This window comes from Camellia sinensis, chromosome 2 (genome assembly GCF_055761805.1).
Source record: "Camellia sinensis isolate YWXY chromosome 2, ASM5576180v1, whole genome shotgun sequence".
NCBI classification, from domain to species: Eukaryota; Viridiplantae; Streptophyta; class Magnoliopsida; order Ericales; family Theaceae; genus Camellia; species Camellia sinensis.
This window is the reverse complement of record NC_138962.1, coordinates 159,208,346-159,229,185: the sequence shown is the minus strand read 5'-3', so window position 1 is coordinate 159,229,185 and position 20,840 is coordinate 159,208,346. Positions and strand designations below refer to the sequence as shown.

The following is a 20,840-nucleotide window of genomic DNA, read 5'->3' as shown; positions in this document are numbered from 1 at the left end:
CTAACAAGCTATACCACATCAAATATGAAAATGAGCCAGAACTGCTCCAAAAATGGCATCCAGTTTACCACAATGCATTGTTTAATGAATTCAAGGACGACAACTTGTACATTATGCAATCACTCATTTAGTTTAACACAATGTTCGTGTGTAGTTTATTTTCTACAATCACTTGTGTAGTTTATTTTTAAAATTGAGCCTAAAAGTAGGCCCAAAAGCCCTACAAGGAAGGAGTGCAAGGGGAGGATCCCAATTCCCAATAAATTGCCCAAATGGCAGTCCATGCAAAAGCTAGGCCTACACTGTCCCACCATACCTGTCATGGATTTGTAATTATTATAAATGAGATTAAGAGAATGAAGTGATTATTATAGGATGTCAACTGTAAAACATATAAAATTAAAATTTTCATTTTAATTGTTTCGGTTTTGTTAGGACTTCTTTTTGTAATACCTTTGTGCATTCTAATAAGCTTTTAAGATTGTATAAAATGTTCTATTTTCACGTCATTTGTTTGGCATTTATTTTCACTGATTAATCAATAATTTTATTTGTGTAATGTTACTTTAAAATTTTTTAAATCACTATCATTAATTCTAAATCACCATCATCGAGTTTGCTTGCCTATACAAATGTTGAGGGGCATTTTAGCAAACTAATTGGAGCATCTTAGTATTACATATATATACGCTTATTTCACAAAATCATCGTGTGACAGTTATTATTTAATAAAAAAAAAATGTTTCTAGAGGATGGACTCTACCTATTGATGCAATGTTTTGACTTTAGAGTTTTTTTTTTTTTTTTTTTTTTTGAATTTCTACCTCATTGGTACTCAATTAAAACTCCAAAATTAGAGGGATGAATCATTATTGTTAATAAAATTAGTTTTCAATTTCAAAAGGTCATCATGTGACCGTTGTTGTAGGATTCATTGTCATAGGGATTCAAGCAGTTTTTTACGTGTTGACTGTCGGTTACCTAACACACGACTCTCTTCCTTAACTTGGGCTTGGGACCAGCGAAATTGTTAACAATTCTGGCGGAGACCGTTGCCATATAATGAAATTGGTTCCCAAGATTAAAGATCCAATCCCTAATCAAAAGCCAAAAAACATCAAACCAAATCAACCATAAACTTCGATAACATAAAACATATTTGGTAATTAAACATTGATTGGTAGACAAAACACCAGATAGAAAGCACCAAAAAACCCTAAACATAGATCATATGGTTTACGGAAGGTATACATCTTACCCTTGTATACATATATATATATATATATTGACAGCATGGCCTTAAAGATTTTAATAAACATGACTCTTGGTTTTACTATGTTCCTTCCCTGATGATGATTTTCCTTTGACACATGATTTAACCAATTGCTTCAAACCACCCTTGTTCTTCTTCTTCTTTACTTTCTGCTCTGTTATTGATGCCATCTCTTCTGTCTTCTTCTCACCCTCTATTATCTCTCCTTCTAACAGCCAACACAACTGATTCACAACACAAGACACACCATCACAATATCAAGTCTTTTCATCATCACCCCATAACATATACCAATATATATATATGGTGCAAATCATTAGAGAACACATGACTTTAACCCTAAAAAACACTACAACAAAAATTAAATGAAATATTTTTATTTCAAAAATATCATCATTGTATTTTTAACGACAAAATTAAACATAATAAATTATTATTTTTTAGGATAAAATTATTTTGTTCAATGATATTTTTTAAATTTTGTCGCTAAAAGCCCCTAAAACAATTTGTTAGAGTGAAATATGTCCCACTTACTTGAATGATTGATTAATTCTAAAATAAATTATATATAAGATAATAAAATAGAACATAATCCAACTAGAATGGTTGAATAGGCACTACAAAAAATTAAGATTTTAGAGATTAAAATTTATGGACAAAATTATTTTTTAGGGACTAAATATTTTTGTTGCGAAAAGTGTCGTTATTATACTTTTAGCAACGAAAATTAGACATTAGTGATGAATTATTAACTTTTTGTAATCAAATTTTTTGTCTCGAAAAATAAATCATTTTTAACTAAATTATTTTGTCCCTAAAAGTGTATTTATTAGTGGCATTTTTAAAATTTTGTCGTTAAAAGCTTTATTTTTGACTTTTTGGGACGACTTTTTAGCGACTTTCTTCACAACGATAGGAATTGTTCCCTAAATGTCTTTTGCAAAAAAAATTTCACTTTTAGAGATTAAAAAATTTAGTTTCTAAAACTGTTATATATTGTAGTATGGGGTCCCCAAGTAAATTTTTTTTTTTTTTTTTTTTTTTTTTTAATGGAAGAGCTACATTGAATGAAAAAAAATTGAGGGCCAACAATTGAACATCTGAATTCTATATCCAAAATAATAATTTATTTATTTTTTTTTAGGAAAAAAAAAAAAAAGGAAGAAGAAGAAGAATTATACCATATAATAACCATATTTGGTAGAGTTGTGGGAAAGTGCTTATAGCTTATGCCTAAACAGCTTATAACTTATAACTTTCAGCTTAAGCTGATTTCCAGCTTATTCTTAAAACATCTCCTGCCCCACTCAAAGAATAAGCTGATTTCTGACTTTCACAAAGCTATAAGCTATAAGCTATAAATTAAACCAAACATATCAAAATAGCTTAAATTAAGCTGAAAGCTGAAATAAGCTGTAAATAATTTCTGCCAAACAACCACAATAATAAGAATTATTTTTGGGTATTGGTAAGTGTACCTTCAAGACTCGAAGCTCTACATGGACGAGCCTCTCAAGGAGGGTACCCTTGAGCTCGGTTTCGACGATGACGTCGTCGATCGGACGGCAGTGCTTCTCTAAGCTTTGAGGAGAGAATTCATCGATGGAAGATCCATGGCGGTCACTTGTTAGAGTCCCAGTGGATGATGTATATGAGCTCCTTGGTGATCTGTTGTTGCTGCTGCTTCTTCCTTCTTCCAAATGCTTCAACTGAACATTTCATCATCCATGTCACATAAATTTAAAATCAACTAAATACTCATACCAAAGTGGAGCTATTTATTTATATATATTACAGATAAGGATAAGGATTTATTTATAGTTGATTGATACTTACGATTTTGTCAAGACGGTCGAGTCTGGAGAGGATTGGTTCTTCTACAACAGTCATTTTTCTGCCACTACTTTCGCGGGAGAGAAAATTATTGTAAATATATTTTCGCGGGAAACAAACGGGAAATTTCTTCTTTTGCTCCTTTGTAAATGAGTTCATTACCGTTTGGGGCTGAGGGGATATAAATATAAAGATTGAGACAGGGATATACTGGAATTAATTTCAGGATGACACGTGTCCAGCAACACAGAAAGAGAGGTGTCTTTGTGTGAGTAAATTTGGACGCGTGGCAAGTGGGTTGATGTCGCTTGTGAACGGTGCTGGTTTATCTGATGATTGGACACGTCTTCCTTGTTAGAACTTCCATGAAGATAATAAAAATTGAAAACAGGAAACTTTCTTTTCTACGCCAATCCTCAGAAAATTATCACTTTACTTGTTTTTTATTTTTCGAAAACACTTTTTAAAAAATTCTTTTTTCTTCTTTTTCATATTTTTTGTTTTTATTGAATTTTTAAAAATATTTTAAGTAATTTTTTAAATTTTTAGACACATCTAACATAAATACACATAAAAAGTAAAATTTGTGTGAAAAAAATCTTTTAAAAATTCAATAAATACAAAAAAAAAGAAAGAGAATTTAGTATATTTTTTTCCATTTTTATAAATAAGGTGCATTTAAAAAAGTTTTAAAAAAATGCTTAAAATTATAAAAAATATTCACTAAAAAAAAAAATTCAATTTTTTAAAAACTTAATCTAAAAAACTCAAACCAAACATATTGATTAGATTTGGGCAAACAATAAATTATACAATAATCTTTGGGAGCTCTAATAGAACTTTAATGATGTGAAAAGTGTCCATGTGATATAGGGACCCACACTTCTCTCTTTATTTTTCTACTCTCTCTCTTCTATCTTATTAGAGTTCCCATTAGAGCATCTCCAACGGTGAATCTTTTCTTTCATCAAATCTGATGAAAAAAAAGGGTGATTTTCTCAATTTGGTATTACCTCCTCCAACGGTTGCATCAAAATAATACTGGCTGGGGACAACCGGTGGGACGACCGGCCGGTCGACTGGTAAGGTGAAGAAATTTTTTTTTTAACATGTTTGAACCTTTTGGACCCTGTTTGAACCTACTTATTTGAAAGGAGCCGGTCGACTGGTGGGTCAACCGGCCGGTCGACCGGCCGGTTGACCGGTGGCCCCACCTCCAACGTTCTTGCACAGTAAAATGGTGAAACCTTACGTGCATTCTCAGTTTGATAAAATTTTTGTTTCATTCTCAGTTTGATATCAGTTTGGTGAAACCATTAGAGAGAAAAAAAGGTGGTTTTTTTCATCAAATTCAAATTTGATGCTGAGTCTAATGCAACGTTGAAGATAGTCTTAAAGCTATTATTTTAGAGTTATATATGATTACTCTAAATTATAGTCTGTTGATGCAAAATTGATTGGTGCTTCAAATTTCAATTTTATTACTAATTAACATAGTTGGATAGGTAGATACTTGTCGAAACATAAATGATATAAAATAATATTTCAATACCTCATACAATTGTAAATTATTTTTTATGAGATTAAATAGGATTTGATTATTAATATGATTGTACAGAATAATAAATTATAATATCAGATAATAGATGGGATAAATAGTTAAATAAAAAAAGTAAAATATTATCAAAATTACGAGACTTACTATATTTTTTTTAAACCACAAGCAAAGTAAGTGTAATTTACCCAACTTGAACGTTTTTTGTGGGTATCACTAAGGCTTAGCAAAGAAATCAAAAAAATCAACCAATTGAACTGGTTTTTTTTTTTTTTTTTTTTTTTTTTTTTTTTTTTTTTTTTTTTTTTTAAAGAAAAAAATCATGAGTTGGTCCTGATTTGAAAATTTGAGAAAATTGGTCTTTGCGGATTGATTTTGGATTTAGGCTTACGGTGCCGAATTTGAACCGAAGATGATCGTATAACTTAAATCATATATTATGTTTGTTTAAGTTAATGATGGAATAATATAAATCTTTATGTTTTGAAAGTTTATGTTTCATAAAATCATGACAAATTAGTGTTGAACAGTGTTTACTTAATGTTATGTTTTGCTTAACTGGTGAAATATTATGAGAATAATTTGTTTGATGGGCATGTTATTATTATTTTTATAATTTATGATCGGTTGAATTTAAAAAAAAAATATTATATAATTTTTTTTATGAATAAATTATGTGAAATTGTAATTCCAAGTCAAATCAAACCATGTTTAAATAGCTTGGTTCGGATTAGTTCCATAATTTTAATGATTGGATTTGATTTTAATTTTTATGCAATTGTAAATAATAAATTGATTCTGATTTCATTCCAAACTGATCCAAATCGGACCATGCTTACCCTTACCCTTAGATATCACAATAAGACCTACAAGCCTCATATTGTTTTTTTCCAACCGATAGAGTACATATTGTTGATGACTACATATTGCTTTAGTTTTTCACTTTGGTTATTGAAATTTTCTTCTTCCCACAATGATTCTTCATATTTTAAATTTTTTTCATTTTACTTCTAAAATTAATTTTTTTCAAAATTAAATAGAAAATATTACTGTGTGAGTGAATTTCTGATCACACTGCCAACTCAGTATTCAGCTGGAGAGCACTGGCAGAATAGATGGCACCTGATTGACCTGCAACAGAAAGAAGAGATTCCGGCGGTGGTTCGTCCACCCGGGGGCACTCTAATGATCAAGTCAGTTATCTCTCAAAGATAAACCAAGAGCTTAACTCACTATTCGGATTATAAATTGCGTACCTTAGACCCATGTGGGTGCCTATCTTTTATAGTTAACTCAGTCCTAGTCCCAATAGAAGCCTTGCTTCAATGGGCTTTAGCTCAGTGCTTATCTTGGACTCTTTAATAGATAAAGATAAACTTTCTAAGAGCTTTATCCTTATCTAGACTGAAGTCCTTCCTCATTCTAGGACTCTTGTCCCTTATCCGCTTATCCCAGATTCCGATATTTTCGGAGATAACCTCGGCCTAGCTGAGATCACCTCGGCATCACGACCAGGACACGTAGCATCTCGGCTGACACGTTGGTGTCACCTTAGCCACGTGTTGGTACTCAAAAAATATATCCCCACAACTGCCCCCTAGGTTCTATTACCTCGACATCCTGAGGTGATGGAACCTATATCGTCATACCGAATATCATGTCGGCTATCTTGCTCTATCATTCATTATCGTGGTCATAATACGCCGACTTCACACGACCAGGACCTGTAGTCTATCTCATCAAGGTTTTAGAATCAATAACCTAGTTTGTTCAAGTTTATTCAGTCGAGATTTCCCTTATTGCCGAGGTATTATCTTCGTTAAATCTAGAACTTTAAGATGCCTATCACGCACATGAGCTGTCATGCACAACATTTCAATCGTTTCAGCCACGCGTTTTTAACCCATTGGACCGTGTTTGATACGTGCCATTAAATCGCCTCGTGCCTGCGTGCGCCGTCTAACAGATACGTCGTTCCAGGCTCATTTAATTACATTTTGCCGCCTCTTCGCGTTTTTTTTTGACAAAAACTCCTTCCATCTCTCTTCGTCTCTTAACTTATCATTGTTTTTGTTCAAACTTTCTCTCTCTCTTACTTTCCCAAATCCTCTATTATTCGAAGCTCTCAAGCTCTGCTACCTCCGCCGTTCACCTCCTCCGGCGAGGCTCTTGCTAATCTTTTCTGTTGCTGCAGTTCGTCTGACTTCGGCAAACTCAACTCCGGCTTCTTTTCTTCGGTGAGTTACTGTTTCTTCTAGATTTTAACTTTTTGTTTCAGTTTGTCTTGCTTTACTGAACTCCACTGCTCTGCCTCTGCAATCCTGCTCTTATCTTTGATATTTCAACTTGTATCTTGTTTTCCATCATATGTTTGTTTCATGAATCTGTTTTTGCCCCATCTGTTTCCTGAATTCACATTGTTCACACTTTTGTTGATTTTTGCCACTGTTCTTGGCCTGACATACCTGCGTGAACTTTTGTCTTGTGTTTCTTGATGATCCATCACTGTTCTTGACTCTGAATTACTGCTTTTGTTTGTGTTTTCTGCATTTTCTCCAGATTCTTGCGTTCAATCTCCATTTGCTTAGAATTAGGTTTGGGATTTGCCCTAGAACACACGAATCTTAGGGAAAATTGGAACAAATCCCCCTTTGATCTTCACAAATTCTTACCCCAGTGTGAACTTTAGGTCTTGCCGAGGTCTTTTGAGCCTTTTCAGAACAATTTCCAATTTATACACCTTCCCCCTAAGCCTACGTCATGGGAATGTGGAAGCACAGGGTAGACACCCCGACCAAATTAGAGCACTTTAGGTAGGAGTTTGACATCCCGACCGACGTTCATCTGAGGTTGGCCGGGGAGGATGACTCCATCATGCCTACAACAGGCTCTATGCATTTCCCTGTTGTAGCCTTTATCGAGTGTGGACTTAGGCTCCCACTCAACATCCTTTTTCGAGAAGTCCTCCATTACTATAAGTTGAACCCGATGCAGCTCGCCATCAATTCCTATCGAGTCATCAATGGCATAATAGTCTTAGCCCAACAAGAGAATGCTAGGGTTACCTTAGTCGACATCCAATACTGTTATACTATGTGCGGCCTTTCACTGAAAGAAAAAGGTTTTATTTACTACCTCAAGCCGAGGTCCACAGAGTATAAAATCGTGGCCGACCTCCCAGACTCCAACAAGGGAGCTGGGGATGATTACTTCATTACCTCGGGGAACTGAGAGTTCGCTCCAGATGAGGACCTCCACCTCTACCCTCTTCCTCGAACAGTTTTTGTAGAGGGTAATGGTAAGAGCCCAGTGTTTATATTTACTTATTTTTTAAAGTCTTCAATACTTTGTTCTAATGCCTGTGCTATTCTTTTTGCAGTTCTCCCTCAGCCACCAAAGGGCTGTCGCCAGTCTTTCTTCCCCAGCAAAGACTTGAAGAAGCTTTTGGATTTGCCAGTCCACAAGCGCAGAGCCCCTTTGGTACTCAACTTTATCCCAACATACAAATCAGTACTCCATGACGTTCCAAAGAAGAAGAAGAAGTGTCAATCTCCCCCTTCTGCCACAACTCCTCAAGCTGCCTCCACATCTCGGCCAGATCAAGGATCGACCTCGGATCCAGCAGAGCAGCCGTTAACCTCGGATCCATATTTGATCCCTCCATCTCAACGCCATCGACGACGCCGAACTGCTTTTGCTACTGAGATGGGCCGCCAGAAAGCAATTGTTAAGGATCTTTTGGCCAATATTCCTGACTTAGTTGATGCTCAACCGGTACCAACTCAGCCAAAGCCAAAACAAAAAAAGGATAAAGAACGCTCAGCCAAAGGCAACAGTGACTCAGGTTGACACTGAGGACACTTGCCAATCTTCAAATTGGATGAGAGCGATAAGTCCCATTCTGCCGCCAAGAAGAGGCCCGCCGAGGCCCAACCGTCCGAATCCACTCTGTCAAAGAGACCGAGGTCCGAATCTGCAACAGCTTCAGGCTCCATGAAGTCTAGCTCCCCTTGGCCCCCCCAAATTACACTAGAGGATAGGCCAGTCAGAGCTGGCGATAGTGCCGATGACGTTAATGCCAACGTCGCTCTTAGTACCGCTTTGTGCCTCATTGGAGATCTCGACCGAAACGCCGAGATGAGCGAGTATGAAAACTTTGCTCCAATGCTCCGGCGCTCTATTCAAGTAAGTCTTCACACTTGGTGTCTTTTTTTTCTTCTTTATACTTTAGAAATTTTTTCTAATAACTTTTGTTTTGTCTATTTTCTTCAGGCAATCCAGCATACGCATTCCTTCTCAATGCAATTTTTTGAGACAAGGAAGGCGTTGGCCGACAAGACTAGGGAGGCTACTAGTCTGCAGAAGACCAACAAAAACTTGCAATCCAAAATGAAGACTCTGGTAGATCAGGTCGAGACTGCTGTCAAAGCCAAAGACGTGGTCGAGGAAAAGGCAGAGGCTGCTGATGCCATAAAGAAGGTTCTTGAGGCCCAGAGAAAAGAGGTCGAGAAAAAGACGGCCAAGGCCCAGAAAGAGCTGTAGGATGCCTTGGCCACGAAGGACGCTGAGCTCAAGGCCGCTGATTAGAAGGGATACAATGAGGGGGTGGCCGATGTCACGACGGACTATGAGAAACAGGTGAAGTAGGCATGCAACAAGGAGTTCACCCTTGGTTGGATGACTTTGCTGAAAAGCTTGAAATCCCCAATGACTCCCCCCTCAGGAACACTAACGTCCTTCTTCTTCCATTCCCCCCAACTCCAAGCCAATCCGACGACGATTATGAGTCTGGGGAGGAAGCTTTGGTGAGGAAGTCAAAGGAAGCTGCTGGGGCCAAGTCCCCTACTCCAAATGAGCAAGTCCTGGACTTGACTCAGGATGAGGAGGGTGAGGAGGTTCCCAAAGATGCTACTCCTGAGAAGGCATCATCGGATGCGCCCATAGCCGACAAAAGCCTCGACAAGACCCTTCAATAGATAGATGCCGAGCTCGCGGCCGAGAAGGCCGCTGAGATGTCTTCTCATCAGTCTTCTGAATTCCAGGCCCAACCTCCTCAAGGCGCATAAGAGTCTTAGTTTCCATGTTTTTTCTTTTGCTTCTGTACTTTGCACTTTGGTTTTCCTTTGAAACAATGTAATCTCTTCACATGGCCGATGTGCCTTCTTATAAATACAAAGTTCTTTGTTTTGCTTGCATATTTGTCTTCCCTTTACTGCTCTCGTATGATTCCATACTTCGAATATTTTGCATATTTTCAATGCACACTTTAACTGTGCAATTTTCTCGGGGTGAAATACCTCGGCTATACCCACCAACGGTTTACATCGGCAAGTACATCAATACTCAGTTTAGTACAACCTTGGTTTTTACTTGTAAATTTTTTCATAAATTTCAACAAGTGTTTGTCATGATCTCGGTTTAACTTCAACTTGTAAATTTTTCACAAATTTCAACAAGTGTTAGACATAACCTTAGTTTAACTTCAACTTATAAATTTTTTACAAATTTCAACAAGTGTTAAACATGATCTCGGCCTAACTTCAATTTGTAAATTTTTCACAAATTTCAACAAGTGTTAGACATAACCTTGGTTTAACTTCAACTTGTAAATTTTTCACAAATTTCAACAAGTGTTAAACTAATTGTAGCTTGTATATTCTACCTTGCCAGGAACCATTTTCCAACTTTCTGCCCCGTAATGTGAACTTAAGTTCCACTTGGGTTCTCATTATGCATGTATTCTAGAAACATCCTCAACTATTTTATTAACCATAAGTGTGGAAAAATCAAGCGAAAACTTTATTTATTACTTCTGCAAATAACAAAAGACAAGAAAATCTAATGATAGAAAAATTTCAGATTGTAAGTATTCTAGGGCCTTGACAACTCTTTGCCCTCGTTATCTTCAAGCCGATATGCCCCATTGCCCAACACTGAGATGATTCTATAGGGTCCCTCCCAATTTGGGCCAAGCTTGCCCTCTCTAGGATCCTTCTTGTTGCTGACGACCTTTCTCAAGACGAGGTCGCCGATTTGAAACTCCCTTGGGTTGACCTTCTTATTATAGGCCCTGGCAAGCTGCTGCTGGTAAGCTGCCAGTTGAATTGCAGCTCTCTCCCTTCTTTCTTCTAGCAGATTCAGATCTCGGGCTAATAATACATCATTAGTCCCATTCTCTACTTCCTGAATTCTGATCCCTGGGATGCCAACTTCTAGAGAAATGACTGTTTCTGTGCCATAAGCCATGGCAAATGGAGATTCCCCAGTTGATCTTCTCGGCGTAGTCCGATATGCCCAGAGTACACTTGGCAGTTCATCCACTCATTTTCCTTTCGCTGCCTGTAGCCTCTTTTTTATCCCATCCAAGATAACTTTGTTAGATGTTTCTACTTGTCCATTGCTTTGGGAAAAACTTGGGGTTGAAAAGTAATTCTTTATCTTGAACTTTGAACAGAAGCTCTTGATTAGCTTACTGTCAAATTGTGTTCTATTGTCTGCAACTATTGCTCTTGGAATCCCAAATCTTGTGATTATGTTCTTTCATATGAAGCTCTTCATATCCACGTCTCGAATCTTGGCTAGGGGCTCAGCTTCTATCCACTTGGTGAAGTAATTTGTTGCGACCAGCAGGTACTTCCTTTGCCTAGTCGCTTGGGGCAATTGTCTGACAAGATCCATCCCACACTGGGCAAACGACCAAGGACTGGATACTGGGTTTAGGTCTACTGCTGGTTGGTGTATCAGAGGTGCAAACCTTTGGCACTTTTCACACTTCTTGACATAGGCCTCTGCATCTTTCTGCATGTAGGGCCACCAATACCCTTGGGTAATGGCCCTATGAGCAAGTGATCTGCCCCCAGCGTGGCTTCCACAAATTCCTTCATGTATTTCATATAAAAAATCTTCAACTTGTAAAGGATGTACACACCTCAAAAGGGGTCCAGTGAAGGATCTTCTGTAGAGATGTCCCTTTGTTGTCAGCCTGAATCTTGCCGACATCAATCTGATCTTGTGTGCCTCTTTGTGGTTGTCTGGTAGTTTTCCTTCTTTCAAGAATGCTATTGTTGCATCCATCCAGCTTGGTCCCATGTCCACACACATTGCTTCACACTCTGTGATCGTTGGTTCGATGCTCAGGCCCGACAAGAAGTCAACCGTTATCGTCTTTACTTTTCCAGGTTGTATTGCGCTAGTCAGGTTTGCCAGTGCATCAGTGTGACTGTTATCATCTCAGCTAACCTGATGCAGTCAGCAATTCTGAAACAAGGCCACCAACTTGCTGACCTCTTTTGCGTAGGCCGACATCCTATCATCTCGGGCCGCAAACTCGCTCGTTGTCTGGTTGACTCTAAGCTGAGAGTCGCAGAAGACTATCACCTCATCTGCTTCTACTGCTGCTGCCAGTTTCAATCCTACAATCAATGCTTCATACTTTGCTTCATTGTTTGAGGCTTTGAACCCCAAACGAATGGACTGTTCCAATATTTGTCCATCTGGAGATACCAGTACTACCCCTGCCCCCGCTCCTTGTCGGTTTGAACTCTCATCGACAAACAGTTGAAAAGAGTCGCCAATGTAAATGCTGTATGGTCTGAGTTTTTCTTTCTTCCTTTGTTCTATTGCCCTTGGCTGGGCTTCTCCTTGCTTGCTTTGACATCGTTTATCTTGGCTCAACGACGCCTGATGTACGATAGATTCTGGCGTGAACTCGGCCACGAAATCGACCAAAACTTGGCCTTTGATTATTGTTTTGGGTCTGAACTCCAGGTCATACTAGCCCAAGGCCACTGCCCATCTGGCTATTCTGCCTATCAAATCCCCTTGTTGCAACAGGGACCTCAAAGGGTGTTCAGTTAGCACCACAATTTTATGGGCTTGAAAGTAATGGTTCGGCTTCTTTAAAGCCATTACTAAAGCCAGCGCCAACTTCTCCAGGGGTAAATATCTGGTTTCTGCATCAGCCAGAGTTTTGCTTACATAGTAAACAGCCCTTTGTCCCATTTTTCTTCTCGAATTACCACTGCACTTACCGCATGTTCTGAAACAACCAAGTACAGGAACAGCTCCTCTTCAGGTTCTGGATTTGAAAGAACTGGAGTTGTGGTCAGGTACTTCTTCAAGTCGGCCAAGGCAGCTTCGCACTCCTTGGTCCATAAAAAGTTTGTGGCTTTCTTCACTAAGTTGAAGAAAGGTTTACACTTGTCTGAGTTTCTGCTTATGAACCTATTCAGGGCAGCGGCCCTTCCAGTTAGCATTTGCACCTGTTTTGTTGACGTCAGGCTCTTCAACTCTAGGATGGCCTTGATCTGATCTGGGTTGGCCTCAATGCCCCTTCTAGTCACCAGGTACCCCAAGAACTTACCAGATCCAACTCCAAATGCACACTTCGATGCATTGAGCCGGAGCTGATATGTTTTAAGGATATCAAAGACTGCTTTTAGGTCGGCCAAATGACTTGCAGGTTCCTTAGTCTTCACGACAATATCATCGATGTAAACTTCAACTGTTTGGCCAATCAGGTGTCTGAACATCTTGGTTACCAACCTTTGGTAGGTTGCTCCTACGTTTTTCAACCTAAAAGGCATCACTCTATAGCAATATAGCCCTTTTGGGGTGATAAACGCAGTCTTCTCCTCATCTGGGGGGTACATGGCTATCTGATGGTACCCCCTGTAAGCATCCAGGAAGCTCATTCTTTCATGCCCTGAAGTGGTATCTACTAGTTGGTCAATCTTGGGTAAAGGAAAACTGTCTTTGGGACAGGCCTTGTTTAGGCTGGTAAAGTCCACGCAGACCCTTCATTTACCATTCTTTTTCTTTACCACCACTGTGTTCGATAGCCATGTCAGGTAATCTACCTCTCGAATGGCCCTGGTCTTCAGAAGTCTGTCTACTTCCTCTTCCACTGCCTTGACGTGCATCAATGTCGGTCTTCTTGCTCGTTGGATTACAGGTTTGGCTAACCTGTCAACGTTCAGTTTATGGCATGTGACCTCGGGGTCAATGCCAGGCATTTCGTAAGGCGTCCAGGCAAACACCTCAATGTTTGCTCTCAAGAAAGCCTCCAACTCTTTTTTCTCTTCTTCGGCTAAGCCCGAGCCTAGAAGGAAGAAGCGTTCTTCATCCCCCTCCTGGACGAGGATTTTCTTCAGTGCTTCTTCACTCTTCTCGGTTGGCTCCTTATCGACGTCCTCTAGGACCTTCACATCCTCGTCTTCAATCTCTGCCCTTTCTGGTTCTCGTATGCTGTAGGTGGATTTCATTGCTGCCATGGAGCAGTTCTTTGCCTGCAGCTGATCTCCTCTATCCCATGCTCTGTTGGAAACCGCAATAGTTGATGCAATGTTGAGGGGACAGCCCTCATTGCGTGCAACCATGGCCTTCCTAGGATAGCATTGTAAGGGGAGGGTGTATCGATTATGGTGAACTCTGTTTTTATCTTCTTGGTGCCAGCCTGCACCTCCAAGCTTGTTGCTCCCAGTGGCCACATCAGCGTTCCATTGAACCCGACCATTGGGCCATTGCTTTGCTCCATATCGTCTGGGTGAAGGCTAAGCTCCTTGTAACACCTGACATACATGATGTCACAAGAGCTGCCTTGGTCGATTAGGATGCGCTTCACTTGGCACTCCCCAACCTGGACGGATACTACCAAGGCATCGTTGTGCGGATGTTGGACCATCTCAAGGTTGGCTTCAGTAAAGGACACTACTAGTCCTCGGTACTCCTCGGCCTGATGTCGTTTTTCCCCGACCTGGTACACATGCTGCAAGTGCTTCACCTTTTGGGTTTCCCCCGTATTTCGTTTTCATTGACCTTCGAATGAATTACATTAATTACCCGAGGTCCTTCTGCCTGTGATTGTTGTGCTGGGGGTGGTGGACCTGCTGGTGCCTGAGGTAATCTTGCTTGCTTTTCTCTTGTCCTGGCTTCATCTACAAGGTCTCTCAGATGGCCTTGCCTTTCCAGGTCTTCCAGGTGTGCCTTCAGGGCTCTGCAACCCTGAGTCATATGCCCATCTTCGTTATGGTAAGCACAATGCTTACCAAGGCTTCTTCCCATAAATTCTCCTGGCACCCTAGCTGGTGTTCTGAAATAGGGTTGGGATCGAATTTTGTCCAAGACTTTGTGAATTGGGATTCGGAACACAGTTATGACTGCCTGTGCAGCCCTCAGTCCTATCTCTTGCTTGTTGGATCCGTTGTTACCTCGGCCTCGCTTCGGAGAGCCGTTTCCTTTTTCTTGCTTTGTCTCCTTAGTTCCTGATGTGTCTTCCTCGACTCTGGCATACTTCTCAATTCTGGCCATGAGCTCTTCCATGCTTTTTGGCAATGTCTTTGCCAAAGACTTTTGTTGTGGACAGTCATCTTTTAGGCTGTTCTTGAAAGATACGACCGCCACCTCTTGGTTGCACTCGGGTATTCGGTTGAACACCTCATAGTACCTTTTTGCATAGGCCCTAAGGCCTTTATCCTTGCTGATTCTCAGAGCCATCAAAGCATCTACCCTTAATGGCTGTAGTTTGTTTGTCACGAACCTGGCCACAAACATCTTGGCCAGGCCTTCCCAGGTCTTTACACTTCCCTTTGGCAATTTGTGAAACCAATCTGATACAATCTCTCCGAAGGATAAGGGGAACACCTTGCAGAGCAACGGCTCGTTCCCAGTGTATAGTGCCATCGAGTTCAGGTATAATCTGATATGAAAGTTGGGGTTCGACTTTCCGTCGTATATCTGGAACCTCGGCATACTGAATCGTTTTGGGGCCTCAAATTTGTCCAACTCCACCGAGAATGGTGTTTTCGGTTTAACAGGGGAGGTTTCCTTGGCATCTTGTTGCTTCCTCTTGAGGTAATCTCTCAAGTCCTCCTTTGTCCGCCTAGGAGCTCGGCTAACTCTTGATTTCAACCTTTTTGGTGCACTACTTTCGGTTTCATTGTGAGCCCTCTTCGACCTTTCTCCATTAGTTGTGTTGAAGCACAGCGCCTGCCTTTGAATAGGCCGATGTTCTTTGGGGTCTGCCTCCTTGGTGTGATGTGTCCTTCGAGACTCTTCCCTCCTCGACTCTCCTCGCCCGACCTCCCTTGAAGGCCGGTGAGAGTGTCTTTCACTCCTGGTGTGCTGGGGGGCTATAAGGAGTGTTTTCTGCCCTCCCTTCTAGGCATTGGCTACTGGAATCGGCGTGTCGTGTAGCGGGAATGGTGGCTTCATGACGTTGTTTTGCATCATAAAATTGACAATCGATTGCAGGTCTGCCAATTTATTCGCCATCTCTTTCACCTCTTCGTCCCTCCGCAGGCATCTATCCTTCCATACCTGGAGATCGTCCTCGTTGTAGTACCCACTTCGATTTGGTTTCTTTGGTACGTCGCCATCTTGGCCGACGTCTTTCTCTCCGTGATTCTGGCTTTGAGTCTCCTCGTTGCAACCATCTTCCTCCATATTAGGATCAACGTGTTTACCGTTCCCAGCAGGGGTTTCATCCCCAACCTTATCCTTTTGTCCGTCGCTGGCCATCTATTCTCCTTTCTTTCCCATAGACAGCGCCAAATTGTGTGAGTGAATTTCTGATCACACTGCCAACTCAGTATTTAGCTGGAGAGCACTGGCAGAATAGATGGCACCTGATTGACCTGCAACAGAAAGAAGAGATTCCGGCAGTGGTTCGTCCACCCGGGGGTACTCCGATGATCAAGTCAGTTATCTCTCAAAGATAAACCAAGAGATTAACTCACTATTCAGATTATAAATTGCGTACCATAGACCCATGGGGGTGCCTCTCTTTTATAGTTAACTCAATCCTAGTCCCAATAGAAGCCTTGCTTCAATGGACTTTAGCTCAGTACTTATCCTGGACTCTTCAATAGATAAAGATAAACTTCCTAAGAGCTTTATCCTTATCCAGGCTGAAGTCCTTCTTCATTCTAGGACTCTTGTCCCTTATCCGCTTATCCCGGATTCCGATATCTTCGGAGATAACCTCGGCCTAGCCGAGATCACCTCAGCATCACGACCAGGACATGTGGCATCTCGGCTGACACGTCGGTGTCACCTTAGCCATGTGTTGGTACTCAGAAAATATATCCTCACAATTACGTTAAATACCACATGATATAAAAAATATATTATTATATTAAGATTTAGATTTTTGTTAAGGTGTGAGTTATATACAATAAATTATTTTTATACTACATAGTTGTGTGTTTCTAATTTTTTTTCCCATAAATATCACCTATCTATTAAAATTTTTATTTTAACTTATCTGTTCGACTTTTTGAACCTATTTGTTCAAATTTTGTCTGTTTGTCAAAATTATTTTAATATATTTAATCTATTTGTTGAACCTATTTGTTCAATTTTTTATTGTAACTATTCTATTTTTTGAACTTATCCATCCAAATTATTTTATGTGTTCAAATTATTTTAACCTTCAAATTTTTATTTTATATGTTTAAATTTTTTATTTTATCTGTCCAAATTATATCTAAACGAGGAACACCCAAATTTCATAGAAAGATTTGGTCAAAACCCCCTCATAATAAAACTTTAATGCATTAAGGGCAAGCACAAAAAATTTTCTTTGAAAAGTCCAACACATACCACTACTACTAAAATTTTAAACTTTAAAATAATCTAACTTTTGATCTAAATGTCGATTTTTAATAAAATTAGTATTTTTATAATCCTTTCATCAAGATCTATCAAACAAGATCCATGTTTTAAAAAAATTAAAATCTTCGAGATATTGATTAGTGATTATGTTTTAATTTTAAACAATAAATAACAATATCAATCAAACAATCAAAGACAAATCAACACACAAATTTAACGTGGAAAACCCACAATTGGAGCGCTACCAAATCCATAAAACAATCCATGAAGAAGACAACAAGGAATTACATTTGTGTACCCTCAATTGCCTAACAAATCCACACTCAAATTGAACTGATCCCGATATGCCTCTTCCACCACTGTCTTCACATTGGAATTGTCTTGTTCAACGTTGAATCCATAACACTAATGTCGAATCCACAATGATGTGCCATTTTGAAATCCACCAAAGCTTCAAGCCCAAATTTCCCATAATCCACCGAAGAACAATTCTCTCTTTTGTGTATAAACGAAAACAAACGAACTCTTGATAATGTTGATATAAAGTTCATGAATCCATTGATCACTCTTAAATTATAAAGGAAAGACTCATAAAGCACCTTCCAATATAAAGCACTTTGTTTTTTTTTCCTCTCTAAAAATCTGGACAACTTAAACCCTAAAACGAACAAGCAGTGCACTTCATAATAAATTGGATCGTGAAGACCACTCGAGTGCACACTTCACTGCTCGAGCAGTGTGAGTAAAGACAATGCAAAACATATAGGCTGATCCCTCTAGCGCAACATTCACCGCTCAAATGGTAAAATTTTCTTCCCAGAAGTTCAGGCACTTTGCAAAAGTATTGAATGTTCTTTTTTCTCCACTCGACTGCACAAATGACTACTTGAATGATCAAACAACTTTGACTGCATTTCAGTGAAGTGGCAAACATGAAAAGATCAAGATCACAAACTCCTTTGCATAGGCACAATTCGGATTGGATTTGCATCTAAACACTCATAGCCTTACTGAAACAAAAGAGCGAGTAAAATTACAACTAAAAGGAGTTTTGTCAAACAAGATTGCCAATTACAAAATCTAACAATGTTAACTATGAAATTCTTAAATAAAAAAATTATTATTATTATTACTACTGCCGAAATGGATGTAAACAGTAACATGTTACTTTGGCAATATTGTCTAAAAAAAAAAAAGAATGATATTTTACTTTGTCTTTATTCAATTATGTGCTTCCTCCTTAGGAGGTTTATAAAGCAAAATAAATTGGGTTGTCTTTTTTACCAAACAAGGGTCTAATTGAGGAGTTTTGACTAAATTTTCCAAATTCATATACATTTAGAGAGATCAAGTCTACAACAGTAAAAGTTAATTCATCTTGTTTGTGCAAATTAGAGAGATGGGTTTTGAGTTTTGGTTTTGTTAAGGCCTCAGAATTGCACAATAGCAACAAGGCTTTGTAAAAGTCATTCAGTCTTGAAAGATGGTGTTCTTGATTAACTGCTATCCTCACCGGCCAAACAACATAAAAAAAAAAATTAAAATTCAATAAAATAGAGACGCACATTGTTAGTATATATTTTTTTTATAATAATACTAGAAAAATATATAAAATAAATTAAATAGAAATGGCCAAAAAAAATTTTAATTAACAAATGAAATACAAAATAAATTACAAAACTAAAAATACAGAAATGAATTAGATTACATTGCTAATAGAAAAAATTATTAACATGGATAACTAAAGATTAGAACTCGTCGATGTAAACTAAATTCTGAAAAATTAAAGGACAAATGATAAGAAAAGAAGCAAACCAAAATTTGTGTGATATCACAGTTTTTTCAAAACAGATTCACCGTCTCTTGATGGGTACTGGAGGTACGCCTGCGTCTATCTCCCAAGATACGACGGTTGAAACCAAGCACCTTCTGAATAGCTTCGATGAACTTGATTATGGCAGCACTCTCTCTCTCTCTAACAAAAACCAAAGGAAGGCTAGCAAAAAGAAGATAGAAAAAAAATCCTTTGGTATAAAAATCATCTCCAACTTTATTATCTCAAAACATTTTCCATAAAAAAATCTCTCCAAAAATTATCTTATCAAGTTGTAGAGGAAAGGCCTCTATTTATACAAATATGAGAGTCTCTAGCCATGAAGGCTATCATTATATAAATCATAGGATTTTTGGACCTTTGTAAATCATGAGGGCCATCAAATGCCATTAACCAATGCCATCAACTCTAACTATTAGGGTTAGAGTTACAAAGGTTCAAAACTCCAAAAACATTATATAAATCATAATGTGTATATAATCCATAATTTTTTATAATTAGACTAGATGAGTCACAAAATAGATACGGGTGTTGGGTCACAATCCAATCCAAACTCAATCTCAAACACGTGCACAAGTTAAGCCCAACATAGCATAGCTTAACCCATGCTCAAGATTAAGTCCAAATCCAAGTTCAAGACCAAACCTAGCACATGCACAAGTACAAGCTTAGGCTCAGTCCAAACTAAGACTGAGTCCAAATCTAAGACCAACTTTTATTAATACCGACTTTATGAGACAATTCTCATTCATAACCTAATGGTTTTGATTCATTATTTTTTTGTTGTAACCTTCTCACTTAAGAGAATACAAAAGCACTTAGACCCATCTCAACCAGCGGTTGGGTCCCACTTTAAACTCGAATTAAATTTGTCAAAAAATCAATATTTTTCAACAATCTCTCACATGAATAAAATTGGCCGAATAAAAAAAAGCGGACAACGCTTAACAATAAAGACTCGAAGAGAGAGCACATAAAATCACCCTGTATCAGAAAAAGTAGCAGTTGGCCTTGAATCTTTCGTAGTGAAAGGCTATCAGATTTACTGGCTGACTAATGAACATGATGTCTTGAACTATTCTATCATTTATGTAAACTGAGACAATAGACCTCATACACGAGTTACTCCAACCATTGTTCTTGTTCTCACTGTTGTGTCCGGTTTGGCCTCGGAACACTAGTCTGGTTTAGTGAGTGTTTTTGAAGAATTCGACCTTGTCAATTCTTAAAGAAGCAGCCCCATTTTGCAATCACATAGGTGACCTACATAAGGTATCCCGTTATACCATAGTTGACTATTCACAACATTTAGGTCATTAAAAGCATCAGTTTAACCTTCCACCCTACAAGGTATCACTATATAAAGGAATGGGCAAGAGGATTTACCTCCACAGTGACTCACCTGTTACACGTAATTAGGTTATCCCTTTGAACCTAGATCTTGGGATATCCAGTCAACTAGGTTGGATTTTTCATTTCGGTAACATTCGCTAGAGGCCTTAACTTCATTCCTCCTGACCACTTCTTACTAATTCTTAATTTAACCCTTTTGTTAGTGAATCCGTGTAGACACCCCATTTTTGACCGTCCTCAAGACTTGGACGTCACCGTTTGAACACTCGGTGATCATCCTTGTTTGTGTTCGTCTTGAGTTCCCGGAGGTCTCGGCTATGCGCCTTGCCTCAGAATCTCTCGACTCGACTATTTTGTGTTTGGTTTTGCGCCAAACACTT

General features: G+C 38.8%; 1 protein-coding gene and 1 non-coding gene across 2 annotated transcripts; both read right to left on the bottom strand.

The window, feature by feature from the left end:
• Window positions 1-1,117: 1,117 nt before the first annotated feature.
• LOC114279612 (uncharacterized) lies at window positions 1,118-3,264 on the bottom strand. The gene is made up of 3 exons (XM_028221885.2): window positions 3,110-3,264; window positions 2,752-2,982; window positions 1,118-1,497 (listed from the first exon to the last, which is right to left on the bottom strand). The coding sequence occupies exons 1-3, from the start codon at window positions 3,161-3,163 to the stop codon at window positions 1,309-1,311; spliced, it is 474 nt and encodes a 157-aa protein (XP_028077686.2). The 5' UTR covers window positions 3,164-3,264; the 3' UTR covers window positions 1,118-1,308.
• A 15,434-nt stretch (window positions 3,265-18,698) lies between these two features.
• On the bottom strand, window positions 18,699-18,792 carry LOC145820772 (small nucleolar RNA SNORD96 family). The gene has a single exon (XR_014362835.1). It is a non-coding gene; the product is annotated as a small nucleolar RNA SNORD96 family (small nucleolar RNA).
• Between the last annotated feature and the right edge of the window lie 2,048 nt (window positions 18,793-20,840).